Here is a 26575-nt window from a genome sequence, read left to right as displayed (position 1 = left end):
TCAGTACGACCAAGAATATGACTTTCGCAAAGCGGATCCTGCGTTCTGCCTTTCACCCAGGACAACGGAATGGATCCCAGCCGGCGACCCCAAAAAACGACTTCGAAAAAGGGGAAAACGAAGCGGTCTTCTGGTCAGACTCCGGAGACGGGCACATCGTGCACCACTCCCTAGCATTCTCCTCGCAAATGTCCAGTCTCTTGACAACAAGGTTGATGAAATCCGAGCATGGGTAGCATTCCAGGGGGACATCAGAGACTGTAAAGTTCTTTGCTTCACGGAAACATGGCTCACTGGAGAGACTCTATCGGAGACGGTGCAGCCAGCTGGTTTCTCCACGCATCGCGCCGACAGAAACAAACATCTTTCTGGTAAGAAGAGGGGCGGGGGAGTATGCTTTATGGTTAACGTGACGTTGTGTGATCATGACAACATACAGGTACTCAAGTCCTTCTGTTCACCTGATTTAGAATTCCTAACAATGAAATGTAGACCGCATTATCTACCAAGGGAATTCTCTTCGATTATAATCACAGCCGTATATATTCCCCCCAAGCAGACACATCGATGGCTCTGAACGAACTTTATTTGACTCTTTGCAAACTGGAATCCATATATCCGGCTTATCTGAAAACAGGACTCCCTAAATTTTATCAGCATATCGATTGCGCAACCAGGGCTGGAAAAAACCTTGGATCATTGCTATTCCAACTTCCGCGATGCATATAAGGCCCTGCCCCGCCCTCCTTTCGGAAAAGCTGACCACGACTCCATTTTGTTGATCCCTGCCTACAGACAGAAACTAAAACAAGAAGCTCCCGCGCTGAAGTCTGTTCAACGCTGGTCCGACCAATCTGATTCCACACTCCAAGACTGCTTCCATCACGTGGACTGGGATATGTTCCGTATTGCGTCAGACGACAACATTGACGAATACGCTGATTCGGTGTGCGAGTTCATTAGAACGTGCGTTGAAGATGTCGTTCCCATAGCAACGGTTAAAACATTCCCAAACCAGAAACCGTGGATTGATGGTAGCATTCGCGTGAAACTTAAAGCGCGAACCACTGCTTTTAATCAGGGCAAGGTGACTGGAAACATGACCGAATACAAACAGTGTAACTATTCCCTCCGCAAGGTAATCAAACAAGCTAAGCGTCAGTATAGAGACAAAGTAGAATCTCAATTCAACGGCTCAGACACAAGAGGTATGTGGCAGGGTCTACAGTCAATCACGGATTACAAAAAGAAAACCAGCCCAGTCGCGGACCAGGATGTCTTGCTCCCAGGCAGACTAAATAACTTTTTTGCCCGCTTTGAGGACAATACAGTGCCACTGACACAGCCCGCAACTAAAACATGCGGACTCTCCTTCACTGCAGCCGACGTGAGGAAAACATTTAAACGTGTCAACCCTCGCAAGGCTGCAGGCCCAGACGGCATCCCCAGCCGCGCCCTCAGAGCATGCGCAGACCAGCTGGCTGGTGTGTTTACGGACATATTCAATCAATCCCTATACCAGTCTGTTGTTCCCACATGCTTCAAGAGGGCCACCATTGTTCCTGTTCCCAAGAAAGCTACGGTAACTGAGCTAAACGACTACTAAACGACTAGCACTCAATTCAGTCATCATGAAGTGCTTTGAGAGACTAGTCAAGGACCATATCACCTCCACCCAACCTGACACCCTAGACCCACTCCAATTTGCTTACCGCTCAAATAGGTCCACAGACGATGCAATCTCAACCACACTGCACACTGCCCTAACCCATCTGGACAAGAGGAATACCTATGTGAGAATGCTGTTCATCGACTACAGCTCGGCATTCAACACCATAGTACCCTCCAAGCTCGTCATCAAGCTCGAGACCCTGCCCTGTGCAACTGGGTACTGGACTTCCTGACGGGCCGCCCCCAGGTGGTGAGGGTAGGCAACAACATTTCCACCCCGCTGATCCTCAACACTGGGGCCCCACAAGGGTGCGTTCTGAGCCCTCTCCTGTACTCCCTGTTCACCCACGACTGCGTGGCAACGCACGCCTCCAACTCAATCATCAAGTTTGCGGACGACACAACAGTGGTAGGCTTGATTACCAACAACGACGAGACGGCCTACAAGGAGGAGGTGAGGGCCCTCGGAGTGTGGTGTCAGGAAAATAACCTCACACTCATTGTCAACAAAACTAAGGAGATGATTGTGGACTTCAGGAAACAGCAGAGGGAACACCCCCCTATCCACATTGATGGGACAGTAGTGGAGAGGGTAGTAAGTTTTAAGTTCCTCGGCGTACACATCACAGACTAACTGAATTGGTCCACCCACACAGACAGCATCGTGAAGAAGGCGCAGCAGCGCCTCTTCAACCTCAGGAGGCTGAAGAAATTCGGCTTGTCACCAAAAGCACTCAAACTTCTACAGATGCACAATCGAGAGCATCCTGTCGGGCTGTATCACCGCCTGGTACGGCAACTGCTCCGCCCACAACCGTAAGGCTCTCCAGAGGGTAGTGAGGTCTGCACAACGCATCACCGGGGGCAAACTACCTGCCCTCCAGGACACCTACACCACCCGATGTCACAGGAAGGCCATAAACAACGAGACAACCAGACAACAACCACCCGAGCCACTGCCTGTTCACCCCGCTATCATCCAGAAGGCGAGGTCAGTACAGGTGCATCAAAGCTGGGACCGAGAGACTGAAAAACAGCTTCTATCTCAAGGCCATCAGACTGTTAAACAGCCACCACTAACATTGAGTGGCTGCTGCCAACACACTGACACTGACTCAACTCCAGCCACTTTAATAATGGGAATTGATGGGAAATGTAAAATATATCACTAGCCACTTTAAACAATGCTACCTAATATAATGTTTACATACCCTACATTATTCATCTTATATGTATATACTGTACTCTATATCATCTACTGCATCTTTATGTAATACATGTATCACTAGCCACTTTAACTATGCCACTTTGTTTACATACTCATCTCATATGCATATACTGCAATCAATACCATCTACTGTATCTTGCCTATGCCGCTCTGTACCATCACTCACTCATATATCTTTATGTATATATTCTTATCCCCTTACACTTGTGTCTATAAGGTAGTAGTTTTGGAATTGTTAGCTAGATTACTTGTTGGTTATTACTGCATTGTCGGAACTAGAAGCACAGGCATTTCACTACACTCGCATTAACATCTGCTAACCATGTGTATGTGACAAATAAAATTTTATTGTTTTTTTTGCAGGGAGTATTGACCGAAGTGAGCTGATTTGAAGACTATAAATGACTACCTAACGCACCAATAATTTTAGGGAAGCTTCATTGATTGACTATATTTCTGCCCAATGACCACTGATCTTCTTGAAATCTAGCTGGGTAGATAGCCAATGAGCTGAGGTAAACGCCAGTATGTAATGGTTTGGGGTTGGACCACAATTCCTTGTTTGTAATCGCATGCGCAGGGAACTCCATTCTCGCCTTGACGATCAGAGGAGTTGCTGTAAGGCTTTTTACGCGCAGCTGTATTTCGGAAAGTTGTAGTTTCAACGATTTCATTGAAGATATCATGGCGAATAAATCAGGTAAAGCGATGTCAAACCCTAAAGTGAAAGTGAGACAGATTTTTTGTTTGAGGAATCTTGGTGTTTTTTTGCAATGAAATGTGTATACATAAATATACATATATACACACATACATATATACACACACACACAAATATACATATATATACACACATACATATATATGTGTGTATGTGTATATATGTGTGTGTGTGTGTGTATATATATATATATATATATATATATATATAATATATATATACACATACATATATATATTATATACATACACATATATACACACACACATATATATATATTATATACATATATACACACACATATATACACACACACACACACACATATACATATACACACACACACACAACAATGGCCGGAGTTGAATGGAACAGCACTTCACCTTAGTGACTGTTCCCTCTGCTCTATACAATACATATCTGTTTATTTTATGTGATGATAAAAGGCTCATACAATACAAATATTTTTTTCATGTTTTCTTTCACAGTGATAGCGACCCCGACTGGGAGCCCCCGGTGCCAAGCTGCCCGCTCTACCTGTGCCCCCAGTGGTATTCATATGCCACAGTTCATTACTGCAGGCATGACTGTGCCTCAGGGCCAAAAGGGCAAAGCATGGAGGCGTCGTTCTCTCGTTCAAAGCATGGAGGCGTCATGCTCTTTCTCTTTTCTTCCACCAGATCTACTGTGTTATATTCTCCTACATGCAATTAACATTTCCACAAACTTCAGAATGTTTCCATTCAAATGATACCAAGAATATGCATATCCTTGCCTCTGGGGCTGAGCTACAGGCAGTTAGATTTGGGTATGTCTTCAGGTGGAAATTGAGAACAAAGGGATGCAGCCATAACAGGTTAAACTAAGAAAATTGTTTTACCAGGTAAGTTCACTCAACGACGTTAGGAAGTCAGCCATGCACTGATGCACATATAAAAATACAGACTAGAGTAAGTTTCTTTTCACGAGGGAACAAACACCAATGAGCCTACACAAAGGACATGAATCCAAGAACCTCTTGGAGAGACCCATTTCCATGGAAACATGAGACCCTTATGATCATCAAGCAAAGTGATGTTGAAAACATACACAGTACAAGTTCCAACAAACAGAATACAAATTCAAAACCAACGTACAAAATTCTAATTATGATGCTACAATCATCACCCAGGAAACTACTACCCTGAAAAAGTGTAGCCCATTGCGGCAAAAACCCATAGAAACAAAGCATGTCACCCTTCCACTGATCTAATCAAGCTTCACACCACTACCATGTCACAACAAGCTTAGCCTTAAATACAGCTTTACCAATTGAACTATCAACAGGTTAGCCAATGTTAGTTTAGTATCAAATAAACTATAGTTTAAAGTCCTGTATCTCCGAGCAAAGAGATTTCTTTAACACGAGATCTCATGTTCTGAAAATGTCAATGTGTGCCATCTGCATTAAGTACTGAAATTGTTTATTTATCAACAGAAAGCAGCCCCATTAAAATAACCATTGCTATGTAATGTTGTGCTCTTATTACTCTTGGACACGGTGATGCGTTGTGAGGTCTGCACAACGCATCACAGGGGAAAACTACCTGCCCTCCAGGACACCTACACCACCCAATGTCACAGGAAGACCAAAATGATCATCAAGGACAACAACCACCCGAGCCACTACCTGATCACCCCGTTAGCATCCAAAAGGTGAGGTCAGTACAGGTGCATCAAAGCTGGGACTGATTGAAAAACAGCTTCTATCTCTATTAAACTGCCATCACTAACACAGAGAGGCTGCTGCCTACATATACAGACTCAAAATCATTGGCCACTTTAATAAATGGATCACAAGTCATTAAAAAATCCCCTTTAATAATGTCTACATATCTTACATTACTCATCTCATATGTATTTACTGTATTTCATACCATCTATTGCATCTTGCCTATGGCGCTCGGCCTTCACTCATCCATATATTTATATGTACATATTCTTATTACAACCCATTACATTTCGGTGTATTAGCTAGTTGTGAAATTGCTAGATATTACTTGGTAGATATTACTGCACTGTCGGAACTAGAAGCATAAGCAATTCGCTACACCCGCATTAACATCTGCTAACCATGTGTATGTGACCAATAACATTTGATTTGATTTCGACTATTCATAACATTCACCAAATTAACTTACCTCAAATACTGTGAGACTGTACATCATCACATACTCGTTGCGAGTGTTGGAGAGGAAGTACAAGCAGTGGCGCCAAGCTCCCATCTGCTGAGCAAAGTTATTCAGCAGCTCTTCTGCAGAAAGGGCAGAAATAAAGGAAGCACATGATAAAAACATTTTTTGGAGTCATTTCAAGTCATTGCTTACATAAAAAAGGTAATTATGACAACTTTCCACAAATATAATAACATTTCTATAGTGCTTTTCATAAGAATGTCAAAGAGCTTAAAATGCAAAAAAACAAACAAGCAATACATCATCATGAGAAGCTTAGCTAGTTAGACTTGGCCTCTATTGGTTGACCTGAGTGCATGCATGTTTTAATGATGGAGAGAAACAGTTCATGACATGATCAGAGGAAGATGGTCAGGGCGACAGTTGATGAGTCTAGTGCAGGACTACTCTGGGAACCAGTCTGTTGTGTAGCTACTGGACCTCTCCTCTTTCACAATGTGCAGCACCCACTTGGATGATGCCTCAGCAGCTCTGGGCGCCAGAAAGCTCACCAAACACAGTTCAGAGTAGTAGCCCTTCGTCCTCACTACGAGCCTTTTGCCTCAGCACTGAATTATTTTACAAATATGAGGATATATCTGTAATTAAAAATGCATCCGCACTCTATAGCAAATTCATAGCAAATAAATATAAAAAGTTCTGCAAATTGGCCACCATTTCGCCACCAAATGTTCCATGACAATAGAGTTGAATGAATGCAATTATCATGGAACTTTGAACCAACATAGCAGCACCCATTACAATTTTAAAATCACATATCAAGTGCACCACAGTACATGGCTCTGGTCCATCCTACTATAATGCTAACTTTCATAAGGGTGGCCAGACTTGCTCAGATGGTTGCACAACAATACTTTTTTTTGTTTTTTTGTTCCTGCACCCATATCAAATTTGGCACGGGACTACCACCAGTGCCACACTCACCAATCTCTCTCTTGCGCTCATTGGTTGTACAGCTGTGGAAGAACTCTGTCATGAGACTCTCCAGAGCGCGCAGTGAGCTCTCCTCTGATGCCTGCCAGATCAAAGGAGGAAGGGAGCGAGGAATGATAGAAAGGCGGGGAATAGGAATTGGAAAATATGAGCGATAGGTAGAGAGCTTTAAGAAAAAAATGGTTAGTTTATCAGAGTTAAGAATGTGACCTAAACTCACTCCACAGCTAGCTTACAATTGTGCCAATGGAGCTAGCGAATTGGATCGTTTTCTTTAGCTCAATTGGTTGGTACGTTGTCAAGGGGGTTTGAGTGTTTGCGATCAGAGGATCACTAGTTGGAGCCCGGTATGGGGACAGGGACAGTGGAGGAAACTACCCTGTTAGCTGCACACTGACGACAGTTTCATTAAGCCGGGAATGCACTACACGATTTAGTTTGAGATCAGAGAATAAATCCCGATGTTGTTGCCTACTCGGGGAATGCGGCTCTCACCGACGCTCATTGAATGTGAGTGGGCCAGAGAGACAATCTAGGGGCTACCGATCCAGTCTTTGAGCAGTACGGATATTTTCAAACATGTTCGATTTTATCGGCACAAAATCTGCAATGTTGTTGTAGTGTGAGATATGCAACGAAAGATTTTGAACAGCGATCAGGAAGAGCCAATGAGAGCTCGCCAATGTGATGATAATGTTGTATCACATCACCCAGAATGTGTAGACTCTCGAGCATGGGCGATGACTACTACTAGTATGCGTTTGTAGCCTTTAAATCAAAGCATCAAATTGTTACAGCTCTGAAGTTCACAAGCAATGTTATTGAATTCAAAATGTATAGGCTACACACACTACATGACCAAAGGTATGTGGTCACCTGCTCATCACACATCTCATTCCAAAAATCAGGGTCATTAATATGGAGTTGGTCGCCCCTTAGCTGCTCCACTCTTCTGGGAAGACTTTCCAGTAGATGATCGAACATTGCTGTATGGACTTGTTTCCATTCAGCCACACAAGCATTAGTGAAGTTGGGCACTGATGTTGGGTGATTAGGTCTGGCTCGTAGTCATCCCAAAGGTGTTCGATAGGGTTGAGGTCAGAGCTCTGTGCAGGCCATTCAAGTTCTTCCACACTGATCTCGACAAACCATTTCTGTATGGACCTTGCTTTGTGCACGTGGGCATTGTCATGCTGAAATAGGAAAGGGCCTTCCCCTTTCCTAGTTGGAAGCACAAAATTGTAGAATGTCATTGTATGCTGTAGCATTAAGATTTCCCTTCACTGGAACCAAGGGGCCTAGCTCGAACCATGAAAAACAACCGCAGACCATTATCCTTCCTCCATTAAACTTTACAGCTGGCACTATGCATTGGGGCAGGTAGCGTTCTCCTGGCATCCTCCAATCCCAGATTTGTCTGTCGGAATGCCAGATAGTGAAGCGTGATTCAATACTCCCGAGAAGGTGTTTCCATCTCTCCGGAGTCCAATAGCAGCAAGCGTTACACCACTCCAGCCGCAGCTTGGCATTGAACATGGTGATCTTGGGCTGCTCGGCCATGGAAACCCATTTCATGAAGCTGCTTCCAGAGGCAGTTTGAAACTCAGTAGTGAGTGTTGCAACCGAGGACGGACGGTTTTTACTCACTTCAGAACTTGGTGGTCCCATTCTGTGAGCTTGTGTGGCCTACCACTTCGCGGCTGAGCCGTTGTTGCTCCTAGACGTTTCCACTTCACAATAACTGCACTTACAGTTGACCAGGGCAGCTCTATTTAACCTTAATTTAACTAGGCAGGATGAACTGACTTGTTGGAAAGGTGGCATCCTATGACAGTGCCATGTTGAAAGTCACTGAACTCTTCAGTAAGACCATTCTACTCCCAATGTTGGTTTAAGGAGATTGCATGGCTGTGTGCTCGATTTTATACACCTGTCAGCAACAGGTGTGGCTGAAAGAGTAGAATCCACTAATTTGAAGGGCTGTCCACATACTTCTGCATATATAGTGTATTTCAACTCTGTATGGCAGGTGTGAATGTCTGACTGAAAACATTTACAAGGCTGCATTTGAGCCACAGCTCATTTTAACTACGTTAAAATGAAATCACATAATTATTTTCGCAAGAGAGCAGAGAATACTCACGACCAAGTGAAAAATCTTGTGTGACCCCCCATCTGTGTCACATTGTTTAGTCTGCGCAACACTACGTTGGGGGGGGGGGGGGGGGGCGACAGGAATGATGATAGTTTAATGTGAGAGGCTCAACTATGTTAGTATTTTGAAAGTCATGTAGTGTACACACATCTTTAGGGGCAGTAGGTCAAATGGATGTCACAAATTCATCCAAATTGCATAGGGCCCAGGACAGATGCTTCACTGTGACGCATATGGAAAATACTCACTAACTTCCTCATCGCATTGGTAATTTCCACTCAACTGCCATTCATAATCATAGTATAATGGTATGCACTAAACTAGCAGCAAAGGGGGTGTGTGATGACAACTAAAATGTCAATTCACTATTTAAGAGAGAATTGTTCAATTATTAGCATTTGATTAAGGAAGGACAGTATAGCAAAAAGGAATATAGTGATTCCTCTGCATATCTGAACCATTTTGCAGATCAAAAGGCCCGAATTCTTCAAATGGGCCGCAACATGCAAGGATTACTCAATGCAAATATTTGGTCTTGCAAGATGGGCGTCTTGTGTCGCAGACAGACGAATTCGACACACATCCCGGAAACCAGGTAGCCTACTCGTGTGTGGAGCACAAACAAGAACCGTTATCTTGTGCGACAGGGTTTGAATGCTCTTTAAAATATATCTCCTTCCAGAATTATATACTGGGAAAATATCGTTGAATAGATATGTTAGAAAGCTTTAAAGATATGATACGCCACATTTGACTATACCGGTAACTAACACATGCAAATAATGAGTGCAATAAATGGATATGACTCAATACTAAGGGTTTCACATTTTCATAAAAATATTATAAACGTTACTCAGTAAAGGAGACCATTTCTGTTTAGTTATCGCTTTGCTGAAGTCTACAACATCTATTCTACATTGTTCGCTATGTATTGGAATTTTAATAGTATCCATTTCCTGATATGTTAGTTAATTAGCTAGTTAACTTTAATAATGTGGCAAACTAAAACCCATACTCACCATGTTCGGAGTTAATTTTGATGGCTCTCCAGACGTCCAATAAATATTTGTAGCAAGCAGGCTACTTGAGGTGTTGGCTACACCGGCAGAGGCTCATGTTGTGGCAATGGGCCCACTCGCGACTACAAGACACCGCGACATTGCATCATAAAAATGCAGGAAAAGTCCTTTATTAATCTAGATGTCGATACAATGTATGGCTTTTTAAGAGACGACCCTTGCTATTGTTGATAATGTTGCTACACGGGGTTTAGTGGAGGTGAACAAGACATGTAGCTAAGTCTGCCTAGCTGTTGCAGTGGGAATCCCGGTTAAAAATAAAGCACGCATTAAAGATTGTCTGTTTGAGGGGTTTACGTCGTAAGTGCTCCGGAAAATCTAATACAAACTGAATTTACAGCATCGTGCTTGTTCCTGTTTTCTGTGTTATTCTCCTGAAGCGGCTCTGCCCAGACCCAGTGTTAGCTTTGGCTAAGCTAACTGGTTGCTTTTGAGCTGCTGTACTGAGCCTGAGGCCTTGAAGTCGCAACTTCCTCCCGGTGAATCAGCCCCTCCCCACCGGAAGTAACATTTTAATCTTGAGCCGGATGAGTCCGCCGGCCACAAACAAAATATAGCGTATTACATTAAATATTTTCACGAGACTATCTCTATTTGCAAACGTCCCACTAAGGGTGGCACATTTAGAATTGGAATTCTGTTATCAATTTACAGCACACACACATCAAGATCAACCCCACATGCTTCCCTCCACCCCATCAGAACCTTGGCCCCATGCACTTTTTTTCTTTCTTTGAAGATACTCAGCAATATAAGGTTTGTTAAATGCCCATTACCCCCAGAAATGTCTGAGTGATGCATCAGAGCAGTGACACCGGTGTACCAAAAATGAGATGTGAGATGCTGAGAGACACTAGTCTGAATCTCAGCCACCTTCTGGCTCTGACTGCCCTTGTCTGGAGTGGCCCGAGTGGGCTTTATAAACCCACATCAATCTTTTCAGTTAGACGCTGTTTCTGTCTACAGAGGGCTAAATAAACACACACCAATCTTAAATCAGAATCAGGCACACAAGGAGCCCCCTGGGGAATGATGGCCTCACCATAATCATTTATGCCTGATCAGGTGTGTTTCTCCCCAAATCATCCTATGTCCTTTGCCTAGTGCTAAACAAACTCACTCCAGATCTATATATTTTTGTATGTCACATACAACGCCAAAAAAAGGTTGACTTTTGATGATCTGGTGAAAACTCAATCTTATTAGTCTTAAAACCGTTGAAGCTACAATCTAGGTCTTAACTGAGGCCTTGGTTTGATTGGTAGCGATGCGTGGGTTAAATCACTGTGGAAGCCATAAAAAAAACACATATTAGTATTTGTATTTATTAGCGATCCCCATTAGCTATTGCCAAGGCAGCAGCTACTCTTTCTGAGGTCCAAACACATTAAGGAAATTTCAATACACATGAAACAAAATATAAAACAGTCCATCATAACATTAGTACACCAGTACATATGTATAATACCACCATACAACAATATTACAATGTACATGTGTGTAGAGCATTTGTGATAGCGCCCGTGTGCATACATATTACAACCTATGTGTTTGCTCCATAACTTGTTACTTCATACGCCTTTATGACCATGATATACAGTGCATTCGGAAAGTATTCAGACCCCTAGACTTTTTACATTTTTTGTTACATTACAGCCTTATCATAAAATGTATGAAATGTATTTTTTCTCCTCAATCTACAAACAATACCCTACACACAATACCCTACAAAGCAAAAACAGGTTTAGAATGTTTTGTAAATGTATTAAAAATAAAAACTGAAATATGACATTTACATAAGTATTCAGACCCTTTACTCAGTACTTTGTTGAAGCACCTTTGGCAGAGATTACAGCCTTGAGTCGTCTTGGGTATGACACTACAAGCTTGGCACACCTGTATTTGGGGAGTTTATCCCATTCTTCTCTGCAGATCCTCTCAAGCTCTGTCATGTTGGATGGGGAGCATCGCTGCACAGCTATTTTCAGGTCTCCCCAGAAATGTTAGATCGGGTTCAAGTCCGGGCTCCGGATGGGCCACTCATGGACATTCAGAGACTTGTCCCAAAGCTACTCCTGCGTTGTCTTGGCTGGTCGTTGTCCTTTTGGAAGGTGAACCTTCGCCCCCAGTCTGAGGTCCTGAGCGCTCTGGAGCAGATTTTCATCAAGGATTTCTGTACTTTGCTCCGTTCATCTTTCTCCTTGGTCCAGACTAGTCTCAGTCGCTGAAAACCATCCCCACAGCATGATTCTGCCATCACCATGCTCCACCTGGATGGTGCCAGGTTTCCTCCAGATGTGACGCTTGGCATTCAGATCAAAGAGTTAAATCTTGGTTTCATCAGACCAGATAATCTTGTTTCTCATGGTCTGAGAGTCTTTAGATGCCTTTTAGTAAACTCCAAGCAGGCTGTAATGTGCCTTTTAATGAGGAGTGGCTCCTATCTGACCACTCTACCATACAGGCCTGATTGGTGGAGTGCTGCAGGGGTTGTCCTTCTGGAAGGTTCTCCCATCTCCACAGACGAACTCTGGAGTTCTGTCAATGTGACCATTGGGTTCTTGGTCACCTCCCTGACTAAGGCCCTTCTCCCCGATGGCTCAGTTCTAGGAAGAGTCTTGGGGGTTCCAAACTTATTATATTTAAGAATGATGGCGGCCACTGTGTTTTTTGGGACCTTCAATGCTGTAGAAATGTTTTGGTACCCTTCCCCAGATCTGTACCTCGACACAATCCTGTCTCAGAGCACTACGGATAATTCCTTTGACCTCATGGCTTGGTTTTTTTCTTTAACATGCACTGTCAACTGTGGGACCTTATAAACTCAGCAAAAAAAAGAAATGTCCCTTTTTCAGGACCCTGTCTTTCAAAGATAATTAGTACAAATCCAAATAACCTCACAGATCTTCATTTTAAAAGGTTTAATCACTGTTTCCCATGCTTGTTCAATGAACCATAATTAATTTATGAACATGCACCTGTGGAACGGTCATTAAGACATTAGCAGCTTACAGACGGTAAGCAATTAAGGTCACAGTTACAAAATCTTAGGACACTAAAGAAGCCTTTCTCCTGATTTGAAAAACACCAAAAGAAAGATACCCAGGGTCCCTGCTCATCTGCGTGAATGTGCCTTAGGCATGCTGCAAAGAGGCATGAGGACTGCAGATGTGGCCAGGGCAATAAATTGCAGACCACGTGTAACAACACCTGCACAGGGTCGGTACACCCGAACATCACACCTGTGGGCAGGTAGAGGATGGCAACAACAACTGCCCGAGTTACACCAGGAACGCACAATCCCTCCATCAGTGCTCAGACTGTCCGCAATATGCTGAGAGACTGGACTGAGGACTTGAATGCCTGTTGTAAGGCAGGTCCTCACCAAACATCACCGGCAACAACGTCGCCTATGGGCACAAACCCACTGCCGCTGGACCAGGCAGGACTGGCAAAAAGTGTTATTTTTAAAAATTTTACTAGGCAAGTCAGTTAAGAACAAAATCTTATTTTCAATGACGGCCTAAGAACAGTGGGTTAACTGCCTTGTTCAGGGCAGAACGACAGGTTTTTACCTTGTCAGCCCGGGGATTCGATATTGCAACATTTCGGTTACTAGTCCAATGATCTAACCACTAAGCTACCTGCTGCCCTCTTCACTGACGAGTCATGGTTTTGTCTCACCAGGGGTGATGGTCGGATTCAGGTTTAACGTCGAAGGAATTAGCGTTACACCGAGGCCTATACTCTGGAGCGGGATCGATTTGGTGGTGGAGGGCCCGTCATGGTCTGGGGCGATGTGTCACAGCATCGTCGGATTGAGCTTGTTGTCATTGCAGGAAAACTTCACACTGTGTGTTACAGGGAAGCCATCCTCCTACCTCATGTGGTACCCTTCCTGTAGGCTCATCCTGACATGACCCTCCAGCATGACAATGCCACCAGCCATACTGCTCATTCTGTGTGTGATTTCCTGCAAGACAGGAATGTCACTGTTCTGCCATGGCCAGCGAAGAGTCCGGATCTCAATCCCATTGAGCACGTTTGGGCTCTGTTGGAACGGAGAGTGAGGGCTTGGGCCATTCCCCCCAGAAATGTCCGGGAACTTGCAGGTGCCTTAGTGGAAGAGTGGGGTAACATCTCACAGCAAATCTGGTACAGTCCTTGAGGAGATGCATTGCAGTACTTAATGCAGCTGGTGGCCACACCAGATACTGACTGTTACTTTTGATTTTGACCCCCCTTTTGTTCAGGGACACATTATTCCATTTATGTTAGTCACATGTCTTTGGAACTTGTTCAGTTTGTCTCAGTTGTTGAATATTGTTATGTTCATACAAATATTTACACATACACATGTTAAGTTTGCTAAAAATAAATGCAGGATGTTTATTTTTTTGCTGAGTTCATTGACGGGTGTGTACCTTTCCAAATCATGTCCAATCAATTGAATTTACCACAGGTCGACTCCAATCAAGATGTAGAAACATCTCAGGGATGATCAATGGACACAAGATGCACCTTTGCTCAATTTCATGTTTCCTAGCAAAGGGACTGAATACTTATGTTTATAAGTTATCTGGTTTTTATTTTGAGTAAATTTGCTAAAATGTCTAAAACCTGTTTTTGCTTTGTCTTTATGGGGTATTGTGTGTAGATTGAAGAGGACATGTTTTTATTTAATCCATTTTAGAATAAGGCTGTAACGTAACAAAATGTGGAAGAGGTATGGTTTTTAAAGATTGTACCATGTGCTTGGTAGTTTATCTGTTGACAGGTTCATATACTCAGACGGCATCTCACTCCCTGGTCTTTTCTCAATTCTTATCACGAAGAGTTTTGAAATTAACCACACCCCCTTTGAAACAGCTGTTGTTTTCAAAAGGCGAGGAGAGGACGGAGGCAAGGAATTGAGAAAATCCAATTGAGAAAAGGTCCCTAACTACCAATTCAACACTGTGAGGAGTGGGTCTCAGTCAGCAACTTGTGTCAACCCATGTAGATGAAAATGTTTTGTCCCTCCTCCTCAGACTAACAATGGTTTCTTCCATCATACAAATGTTCATGCTTATGTCTCATGTCTTCCTGGTTCAGACAGTTACTTGGTTCTCTCACTTTCAGTTCAAACTGGTGATTTCAACTCTTTAGGTACAGGTAGCACAGCACTCCCTGCTGGCAGTCTTTGGGCCTGCATGGTATAGGCCCAAGCTCTGTCGACACCATCTCCTTCAATCCTGCATGGAGTCCACTCAGTGAAGGGAAACCTACCGGCTACGACCAGGGCGTCATCTGGAAGCTCAGCCTCCATCTTCTCCTGCAATAAAGAGAGCTAGGCAAACACATACACACATATTCATCCAGCTGTCTGTTTTTCAAATCAGTTGGCTAGCAGCTGTCTATTCATTTATAGCTAGCTAACAGGTGTTTTTGTTCCGGCAGCCAGATAACATGGGAATTGACCCCTCAACCTCGTCACCAGTGGCGCCATGCTCCAACTTACTGAGCAAATAGTTTGACTGCTATGGCTGAGTATCTGTATTGTCTGCACACATTAATTAATAATGTGTGTCAATGCAAAAAGACTTACCACGCTGGGGGCCAAAAACACAGTAACATTCTTACACTCAGTAAGGTCCACCTGGAATGAGAAATGCAAATATCATCATCCAAAAATCAACCTATCTATTAGCCATATTTTATTTATTTTTATCAGAATTTTATTTTTTACAGTGTAAACATGTCCTCTTTGAATGTAAACTGAACAAAGCAACACAAACAGTGACCAAAAACAAATTAGAGTAACCAAGAAACTACAGTAAGTAGGGTCCTGTGTTTTTCCTGACCTAATCTGGAAAAACTCTGGGCCCTAACAATAAAGCTTGGTAAAACAACTAGTAGTAACTCTTTGTGGAACTAGTAATAGTGAAAAAGGTATAAAATATGTGGATGAGTTTTACAAACAACCAAACATGTGAACTCAACTCAAAACTTAATCAACCCCTAGCCCCTGCTGGACATGTATGTAGTTTTTAAATAATTGGATTGGTGTAAGCAATATGCTGAAAATTCCAACAAGCCTATCAAGTGCAAGATTAAGCTATTGGCCATATAGTTTACCTATCTAATCCTCTTAGATCTGAAGTGAAGAAGCTAGCAGTTGGTATGGGGTTGGGAAAAAGACACATAACATCTGCCTGTTTCACACCTTCCAGAGGTCTTCCTGCCGATACGACACCTTCCCATAATGGCCTGCTCTCCATGCGTGGAAGTTAGCTAGACGAACTAACCAGGGGTTGAGTTCGTATCCTACTGTGGGACCAAAGCCGTGTTTGTGTGCTTCCAGCACCTGAAAAGATAAAAACATGAAATTGGTTCTCAACAAAAGTACCGTTTCTCTCTCTTTCACACATGCACACACACACCTTGTGGACACCAAAGCCCTGTTGCAGCTTACAGATTCAGCATACACAGATACCCATTCCATATCTGGAGGGGCACGCCCAAACTTAAAATTAGAGCTGGGTGATATGTTAAATTAATTAGATAAATTTGAATGTACAGTTGAAGTCGGAAGTTTACATACACCTCAGCCAAATACATTTAAACTCCGTTTTTCACAATTCCTGACATTTAATCCAAGTAAAAATTCATTGTCTTAGGTCAGTTAGGATCACCACTTTATTTTAAGAATGTGAAATGCCAGAATAATAGTAGAGAATGATTTATTTCAGCTTTTATTTCTTTCATCACATTCCCAGTGGGTCAGAAGTTGACATACACTCAATTAGTATTTGGTAGCATTGCCTTTAAATTGTTTAACTTGGGTAAACGTTTCTGGTAGCCTTCCGCAAGATTCCTTTTGAATTAAACAATCATGTATGTTGATGCTAGTATTATGTACAATATTCAATTATGTTTCTATATGATAACAATAGCCTAATATATTTACATGCCATAAACTATTGTTTTTTTTAACAGTTTCACTAATTAATTCTAATTAACTTAATCATTATGACACTCCCCTCACTATTGTCATTGGTTGCACTAATTACACTGTTTGTCTACATAACTTTGTTCAAGTATTCATGACATTACCCTGAAGAAGGCACAGTGGTGCCGAAACATTGGTAAATACCCAAATTACTGGGAGTTTATATATGGAGTGTGCGACTCGCTTTATTTTGATAGTTTATAGTCAGCACCTTCACACAAACATATTTTTCTGGGTGTGTGCCAGCTCATGTTTTTTATTAAACTATTTTAATGAAATAATTAAATTATTAGCAGGTCTTACGGTTGTGGAAGGCTTATATTTAGCATACTTATAATTTTACTGTTTGAAATGAAGTGTATTTTACCTTTTTATTTTATTTATTTAACCTTTATTTAACCAGGTAGTGTTACGTGTCTCGTCGGAAGGCATGGACCAAAGCGCAGCGTGGGAAGTGTTCATGATATTTAATGATCAAAACACCCGAACAAAATAACAAAGTGAAAAACGAACAGTTCTGTAAGGCAAATAAACTATACAGAAAAGAACTACCCACAAAACACAGGTGGGAAAAGGGCTGCCTAATTATGATTCCCAATCAGAGACAGCTGCCTTCGATTGAGAACCACACTCGGCCAAAAACAAAGAAATAGAAAACATAGAAATAAAGAAACTAGAATGCCCACCCTCGTCACACCCTGGCCTAACCAAAATAGAGATTAAAAGCCTCTCTATGGCCCGGGAGTGACAGGTAGGCAAGTTGAGAACAAGTTCTCATTTACAATTGCAACCTGGCCAAGGTAAAGCAAAGCAGTTCGACACATATAACAACACAGAGTTACACATGGAGTAAAACAAAACATACAGTCAATAATACAGTAGAAAAATAAGTATATATACAATGTGAGCCAATGAGGTGAGATAAGGGAGAGGTAAAGGCAATACATAGGCCATGGTGGCGAAGTAAATACAATATAGCAATTAAAACACTGGAATGGTAGATTTGACAGTAGATGAGGGTGCAAAGGAGCAAAATAAATAAATAAATACAGTAGGGGAAGAGGTAGTTGTTTGGGCTATATATAAATGGGCTATTTACAGTTGCAGTGATCTGTGACCTGCTCTGACAGCTGTTGCTTAAAGCAATTGAGGGAGATAAGTGTTTCCAGTTTCAGAGATTTTTGTAGTTCGTTCCAGTCATTGGCAGCAGAGAACTGGAAGGAGAGGCGACCAAAGGAGGAATTGGCTTTGGGGGTGACAAGTGAGATATACCTGCTGGAACGCATGCTACGGGTGGGTGCAGCTATGGTGACCAGTGATCAGAGATAAGGCAGGGTCTACCTAGCAGGGTCTTACCTAGTAGGACCTGGAGCCAGTGGGTTTGGCGACGAGTATGAAGCGAGGGCCAGCCAACGAGAGCGTACAGGTCGCTGTGGTGGGTAGTATATGGGGCTTTGGTGACAAAACGGATGGCACTGTGATAGACTGCATCCAATTTGTTGAGTAGGGTGTTGGAGGCTATTTTGTAAATGACATCGCCAAAGTCGAGGATCGGTAAGATGGTCAGTTTTACGAGGGTATGTTTGGCAGCATGAGTGAAGGATGCTTTGTTGTGAAATAGGAAGCCAATTCTAGATTTAACTTAGGATTGGAGATGTTTTATGTGAGTCTGGAAGGAGATTTTAGTCTAACCAGACACCTAGGTATTTGCAGTTGTCCACATATTCTAAGTCAGAACCGTCCAGAGTAGTGATACTGGACGGGCAGTCAGGTGCAGGCAGCAATCGGATGAAGAGCATACATTTAGTTTTACTTGTATTTAAGAGCAGTTGGAGGCCACGGAAGGAGAGTTGTATGGCATTGACGCTCATCTGGAGGGTTGTTAACACAGTGTCCAAAGAAGGGCCTGAATTATACAGAATGGTGTCATCTGCGTAGAGGTGGATCAGAGACTCACCAGCAGTAAGAGCGATATCATTGATATATACAGAGAAGAGAGTCAGCCCAAGAATTTAACCCTGTGGCACCCCCATAGAGACTGCCAGAGGCCCGGACAACAGGCCCTCAGATTTGACACACTGAACTCTGTCGGAGAATGCCGATGAGGATGTGGTGATTGACAGAGTCAAAAGCCTTGGCCAGGTCAATGAATACAGCTGCACAGTATTATTTCTTATCGATGGCGGTTAAGATATTGTTTAGAACCTTGAGCGTGGTTGAGGTGCACCCATGACCAGCTCTGAAACCAGATTGCATAGCGGAGAAGGTACGGTGGGATTCGAAATGGTCGGTGATCTGTTTTGTTAACTTGACTTTTGAAGACCTTAGAAAGGCAGGGTAGGATAGATATAGGTCTTTATCAGTTTGGGTCAAGAGTGTCCCCCCCTTTGAAGAGGGGGATGACCGCAGCTGCATTCCAATCTTTGGGAATCTCAGACGACACGAAAGAGAGGTTGAACAGGCTAGTAATAGGGGTTGCAAAAATTTCAGCAGATATTTTTTTAGAAAGAAAGTGTCCAGATTGTCTAGCCCGGCTGATTTGTGGGGGTCCAGATTTTGCAGCTCTTTCAGAACATCAGCTGACTGGATTTGGGAGAAGGAGAAATGGGGAAGGCTTGGGTGAGTTGCTGTGGGAGGTGCAGTGCTGTTGACCGGGGTAGGGGTGGCCAAGTGGAAAGCATGGCCAGCCGTAGAAAAATGCTTATTGAAATTCTCAATTATAGTGGATTTATCGTGGTGACAGAGTTTCCTATCCTCAGTGCAGTGGGCAGCTGGGAGGAGGTGCTCTTATTCTCCATGGGCTTTACAATATCCCAGAACTTTTTTGAGTTTGTGTTGCAGGAAGCAAATTTCTGGTAGAAAAAGCCAGCCTTGGCTTTTCAAACTGCCTGTCTATATTGGTTTCTAACTTCCCTTTAATTATACAACAAATCTTATTTAGAGTTGATATATTGTGAATCGGCCATAAGTTTGAAAAAATATATATATATGATTTTTAAGCCACATCGCTCAGCCCTACTTACAATCCTGCCATCACCGGAGCCCAAGTCCACAAGGTTACCATGTCGACCACTCAGCAGTGCCATCACATTCCGCACTTGTTTCTTGCTGGCGGGCAGATAGGGCACCTGCAGAAAATATTGCAACCCACATTGGTTTATCAGAACTAGGAGACAGAAATGTCTTTAACACTTTACTTAAAAGCCTACAGATGCAATGTACTACGATGAGGTTATAATGCATTGTAATTGTTGTCATGAGCATGTATAACGCCCTTATGTCTTATAAAGGCGTCAGCATGCTTCAGTTCGGCTGGCGCCAAGCTGACCTCAGCTAGTCGAACTGAACGAAGATGCTTGCATACTCCCTTAAAATACCTTCACTTGAAAAACAAGAAAAATGCAGCATTGGTACTGTGTGGCTTAATTGGTAGAGCATGGCGTTTCCAACACCAGAGTTGTGGGTTTGATTCCCACGGGAGACAAGCATGAAAATGTATGCCCTCATTACTGTAAGTTGCTCTGGATAAGAGTGTCTGCTAAATTACTCCAGTCCTTGGGGCCTAATTGGTCACACATCTTTTCCCCAGCCCCAGCGAACACACCTGACTCCAATAATCAACTAATGATGATCTACAGTTTAGAATGCAATCAGTTTGACACCACTCCGGCCCCCCAAGGACTGGAGTTGCTCATCCCTGTCTTATAATCATCTCATAATGATTCTGATTTAATAAAAAAATAGCAATTGTGAATAGTACATCCATTTTGGGACATTTACATTTAATGATAAACCCACAGATTCTAAAAGAATATGACTTATTAAAGCCTCATGAGCTCAGTTCAACTGTCGTGCGTAACCTAGCAGAATCCAAAATATAAGCTTATTTTACTTCATTGTTTGTAAACAATGTCATTGTAAACAAACACTGTATAGCGTCATGGTTAAAACTATAATTTTGGTATCATGGATGGTCAGTCCTTGCATCCATAGCTCTGCCTATGAATTTGAGAGTGGTTACTGATTACATTTCTCCAGCCCCATCCCACAGCTGTTAACCAAAACAGTGGCGGGTAGCCCTCTTTGTTATTGAACGGACTTGCCCATTTAAAAATGTGATATAAAGACAGGAATAGCATATTATAAGCCTTATTATAAGACATTATAAAGGCTCATATTATAAAGCATTATACCTGGATGCTTTAAAGTGAAGCGTAAACAATAGAGCCGACACAATTCCCCAATCCCCATGACAGAAAGACAAGTCGGATCTACATAATATACACTGAACAAACATATAAAACGCAACATGTAATGTGTTGGTCCCATGTTTCATGAGCTGAAATAAAAGATAGCAGAAATGTTCCATATGCACAAAAAAGCTCATTTCTCTCAAATTGTGCAAAAATGTGTTTACATCCCTGCTAGTGAGCAGCTCTCCTTTGAGAAGATAATCCATCCACTTGACAGGTGTGGCATATCAAGAAGCTGATTAAAACAGCATGACCATTACAGAGGCACACCTTGTGCTGGGGACAATAAAAGGCCACGAAAATGTGCAGTTTTGTCACACAACACAATGCCACAGATGTCTCAAGTTGAGAGAGCATGCAATTAGCATGCTGACTGCAGGAATATCCACCAGAGCTGTTGCCAGATAACATTAAAATGTATTTCTCTATCATAAGCCACCTATAGCATCATTTTAGAGAATTTGGCAGTATGTCCAACCAGCCTCAACCGCTGACCACATGTGTGCCATTGTGTGTGCGAGCGGTTTGCTGATCAACATTGTGAACAGTGCCACATGGTGGCTGTGGGGTTATGGTATGGGCAGGTATAAGCTACAGACAACGAACACAATTGCTTTTATCAAATGGCAATTTGAATACACAAGAGATACCGTGATGAGATCCTGAGGCCCATTGTCATGCCATTCATCTGCTGTAGACACACATGTAGACATGATAATGCACGGTCTCATGTCGCAAGGATCTGTACACAATTCCTGGAAGCTAAAATGTCCCAGTTCTTCCATGACCTTCATACTCACGAGACATGTCACCCATTGAGCAGTCCACCTGGTCGTGCTGCTGCTCCAGTTTCAACTGTTCTGCCTGCGGCTATGGAACACTGACCTGTTCACCGGACGCGCTGCCTTGTCCCAGACCTGCTGTCTTTAACTCTCTAGAGACAGCAGGAGCGGAGAGATACTCTGAATGATCGGCTATGTAAAGCCAACTGACATTTACTCCTGAGGTGCTGACCTGTTGCACCCTCTACAACTACTGTGATTATTATTATTGCATCTATAAACATTTGAACACCGTGGCCATGTTCTGTTATTGCCGTACCCAGCACAACCAGAAGAGACCTTGGCCACCCATCATAGCCTGGTTTCTCTCTAGGTTTCTTCCTAGTTTCCAGCCTTTCTAGGGAGTTTTCCCTAGCCACTGTGCTTCTACACCTGCATTGCTTGCTGTTTTGGGGTTTTAGGCTGGGTTTCTGTACATCACCTTGTGACATCAGCTGATGTAAGAAGGGCTTTATAAATACATTTGATTGATTGAGCAAGTTTGGGATGCTCTGGATATGGGGCGGCAGGGTAGCCTAGTGGTTAGAGCGTTGGACTAGTAACCGGAAGGTTGCAAGTTCAAACCCCCGAGCTGACAAGGTACAAATCTGCCCCTGAACAGGCAGTTAACCCACTGTTCCTAGGAATTTGTTCTTAACTGACTTGCCTACTTAAATAAAGGTAAAATTAAACACATTTAAAAAAAAATATCCAGCAACTTCGCACAGCTATTGAAGATTAGTGGGACAACATTCCACAGCCCACAATCAACCGCCTGATCAACTCTACGCAAAAGAGATGAGGTATGAGGCAAATGGTGGTCATACCAGATACGGACTGGTTTTCTGATCCACGACCCTGCATTTCTTTAAGGTATCAGTCATGTTAAATCCATAGATTAGGGCCTAATTAATTAATTAAATTTCCTTTATATGAATAGTAACTCGGTAAAATCTTTGAAATTGTAATATGTTACATTTATATTTTTGTTCAGTATATTTATATCTGATGATTCTGTAATTGAATTGCACCCCAGTGAAAACGACCCAGGTCTTACCTGTAACCTCAGAGGGACTTTTCGAAATCCCGGCATGAGAACCCCTGCCCACATGGCATAGACAGCTAGCCCTGTGCCAGCAGTTATCTGGACAATTCCCCAAGCACCTAGATGTTTCTCCTTGAACTCTGCAAGAAACTCTTCCGGACTGTCCTCTTCCATACTTGAAATACAAAAAATATATTTTTTTAGCAATAAAGAAATGTGTTATACACGCAATAAGAACCGGGGGGTGTGGTATATGAACAAAATACAACGGCTAAGGGCTGTTCATAAGCACGTAGCAGCGTGTTGTGCCTGGACACAGCCCTTAGCCGTAGTATATTGGCCATATACCACAAACCCCCGAGGTAACTTAATGCTATTATAAACTGGTTACCAACGTAATTTGAACAGAAAAAACATTGGTTTGTCATACCCGTGGTATAGAGTCTGATATGCCACGGCTTTCAGCATCCCGGAGCCAAACTATCCAGTTTATAATATGCAGTTAGTATAGCCTAGTAGTGTCTAGTCCTGTTGCAGCACATAATCTAATTCTTTATCAGGGCTATCAATAAACCTGGAATATTGAAAGATGCTAGCTAATCAAATCAAATCAAATCAAATCAAATCAAATTTATTTATATAGCCCTTCGTACATCAGCTGATATCTCAAAGTGCTGTACAGAAACCCAGCCTAAAACCCCAAACAGCAAGCAATGCAGGTGGAGAAGCACGGTGGCTAGGAAAAACTCCCTAGAAAGGCCAATACCTAGGAAGAAACCTAGAGAGGAACCAGGCTATGTGGGGTGGCCAGTCCTCTTCTGGCTGTGCCGGGTGGAGATTATAACAGAACATGGTCAAGATGTTCAATGTTCATAAATGACCAGCATGGTCGAATAATAATAAGGCAGAACAGTTGAAACTAGAGCAGCAGCACAGTCAGGTGGAAGTTGAAACTGGAGCAGCAGCTAACACATTTTTGTTCTGGAAAAACATATAATTGAATGGTGTTATATCTTTGTATGACTCAGTTTTTACAGGCAGTTTTATATAGGCTAGTTTATTACAAATGACATTCATAAACTTTCAACATACAGTGCATTCAGAAAGTATTCAGACCCTTTTGACTTTTTCCACATTTTGTTACGTTACTGCCTTATTCTGAAATGGATTAAAACATATATATTCCCTCATCAATCTACACACAATACCCCATAATGACAAAGCAAACATTTTAGCTAACTTATATATATAAAAAAAGTATTCAGACTCCTTACTCAATACTTTGTTGAAGCACCTTTGGCAGTGATTACAGCCTTGACGCTACAATCTTGGCACACCTGTATTTGGGAAGTTTCTCCCATTCTTCTCTGCAGAGCATCTCACGCTCTGTCAGGTTGGATGGGGAGCGTCGCTGCACAGCTATTTTCAGGTCTCCAGAAATGTTTGATCGGGTTCAAGTCCGGACCCTGGCTGGGCCACTCTTGAACATTCAGAGTGTTGTCCCGAAGCCACTCCTGCGGTGTCTTGGCTGTGTGCTTAGGGTCATTGTCCTGTTGGAAAGTGAACCTGAGCACTCTGGAGCAGGTTTTCATCAAGAATCTCTCTGTACTTTGCTCCGTTCATCTTTCCCATTGATCCTGACTAGTCTCCCAGTCCCTGACGCTGAAAAACATCCCCACAGCATGATGCTGCCACCATCGTGCTTCACCGTAGGGATGGAATTGGCCAGGTGATGAGCGATGCCTGGTTTCCTCCAGACGTGACACTTGGCATTCAGGCCAAAGAGTTAATTCTTGGTTTCATTAGAAAAGAGAATCTTGTTTCAAATGGTCAGCGTTCTTTAGAACGCTGTCATGTGTCGTTTAGCAAGGAGTGGCTCCCGTCTGGCCACTTTACCATAAAAGCCTGATTGGTGGAGTCCTGCAGGGGTTGTCCTTCTGGAAGGCTCTCCTGTCTCCATAGAAAAACTCTGGAGCTCTGTCAGAGTGACCAAGCTTTGGTCACCTCCCCGACCAAGGCCCTTCTCCCGATTGCTCAGTTTGGCTGGGCGGCCAGCTCTAAGAAGAGTCTTGGTGGTTTCAAACTTCTTTCAATTAAGAATTATGGAGGCCACTGTGTTTTGGGGGACCTTCAATGCTGCAGAAATGTTTTGGTACCCTTCCTCAGATCTGTCTCGAAACAATCCTGTCTCAGAGCTCTACGGCAATTCTGTTGACCTCATGACTTGGTTTTTGCTCTGAGATGCACCGTCAACTGTCTGAACTTATATAGACAGGTGTGTGCCTTTCCAAATCATGAGGGCTGAGGGGCTTACGTTGCAAACTTCCCATGCTTGGCTAATCATTTGGACCGAAGACAAATATGGCTGCGAGGATTCCCCCCAAGTGCATAAGGCGATGATGGTAAGTGGACAAGGGTGTGTCTATCATGAGTTTGAAATGCAGCGTATAATGCTCAGAGTAAATCATTGAATTTAGGGGGGAAATACCCAACCTATATGCAATAAGAAAACTCAGGCAGACATTTCCTAAATTGCGTTATCGGAAGCCCCCCCATCTCCATACAGTTTTCGGTTTCCAAAACTAGAATCTGAAACGCTTCGAACACACCGACAGCATTATTGCATTTTTGTACACCAGAATTACATTAAATGTCCAATGAAACACTGCGTTTGCCTTGCAGCATTGTTGCAGAGCGTTCGGTGTAGTGCATATGTTGGATTTACCAAACGTATGCGTCAAACTGTATGCGTGGACGGTTTGACAGAAATGGTAGCAGAAGGTGAATGTTGAACTTTTGTTGCATACATATCTAGATTATGCTGAGTCCTATTTTGCGAAAATCGATGTGTTCGACGCGTTACTATATCATAACAAAAATGTTTGTTATGATAGTCAATTGTGACTTTGTGGCTATGGAATCTAGTTGAAACCGTTTATCATCTGCATACGGGCAGATCAAAATCAAGCCTTCGCCCAATCTTTTTCCAAATAATCAATAACAAAAACCTTAAACCAGGAACTACTGCTGCTCATAATCACATTCTGGTCACCGCTAGAAGGGATCCAGTTTTTGTCAAATTAACGACCGACAGGGCTGATCCATTGTTTTGATGAGATGATGCATTTCTGACCTTTTATTACTTGTTATAACGAACAAGCAATGTGACAAATCGCTTGAGGATTTACGAGGACATAAGTTATGCATTCATTTCTCCTAATACGTGATAACATGTTGTTAAGAGAAAAGAAAAGAACCGAGAAGCAATTACAGACCTGTCAAGCTGCAACCTTGGACGGATCTTACCCTTGACGGACCGGACGAATGAGTCCGTATGCTAATGCGTTGTACCAGTACATCATCTATTGTTGATCTGCGTTCCACTGTACTCAAGGTGGTTTGTGTATTTTGTTTAAATATTAACTAAACATATACAGTTAGCCT

The 26575-nt window shown here is 42.7% G+C and overlaps 2 protein-coding genes across 2 annotated transcripts in view; both read right to left on the bottom strand.

The window, feature by feature from the left end:
* The window catches only part of xpo6 (exportin 6), a 67777-nt gene extending 57270 nt beyond the window's left edge, over positions 1 to 10507 (bottom strand). The window contains 3 exon segments of the mRNA XM_031827028.1: positions 5801 to 5913; positions 6779 to 6869; positions 9962 to 10507. Coding sequence (XP_031682888.1) covers positions 5801 to 5913; positions 6779 to 6869; positions 9962 to 9964 — 207 coding nt within the window. The 5' untranslated portion in view covers positions 9965 to 10507.
* Positions 10508 to 14750: 4243 nt separating this feature from the next.
* On the bottom strand, positions 14751 to 26531 carry antkmt (adenine nucleotide translocase lysine methyltransferase). Its single transcript, XM_020486062.2, has 6 exons — positions 26407 to 26531; positions 23144 to 23306; positions 20036 to 20140; positions 16227 to 16367; positions 15609 to 15659; positions 14751 to 15350 (listed from the first exon to the last, which is right to left on the bottom strand). The coding sequence occupies exons 2-6, from the start codon at positions 23303 to 23305 to the stop codon at positions 15144 to 15146; spliced, it is 666 nt and encodes a 221-aa protein (XP_020341651.1). The 5' UTR covers position 23306; positions 26407 to 26531; the 3' UTR covers positions 14751 to 15143.
* Between the last annotated feature and the right edge of the window lie 44 nt (positions 26532 to 26575).

Source organism: Oncorhynchus kisutch, linkage group LG6, assembly GCF_002021735.2.
Source record: "Oncorhynchus kisutch isolate 150728-3 linkage group LG6, Okis_V2, whole genome shotgun sequence".
NCBI lineage: Eukaryota > Metazoa > Chordata > Actinopteri > Salmoniformes > Salmonidae > Oncorhynchus > Oncorhynchus kisutch.
This window is presented reverse-complemented; position numbering and strand designations above follow the sequence as displayed.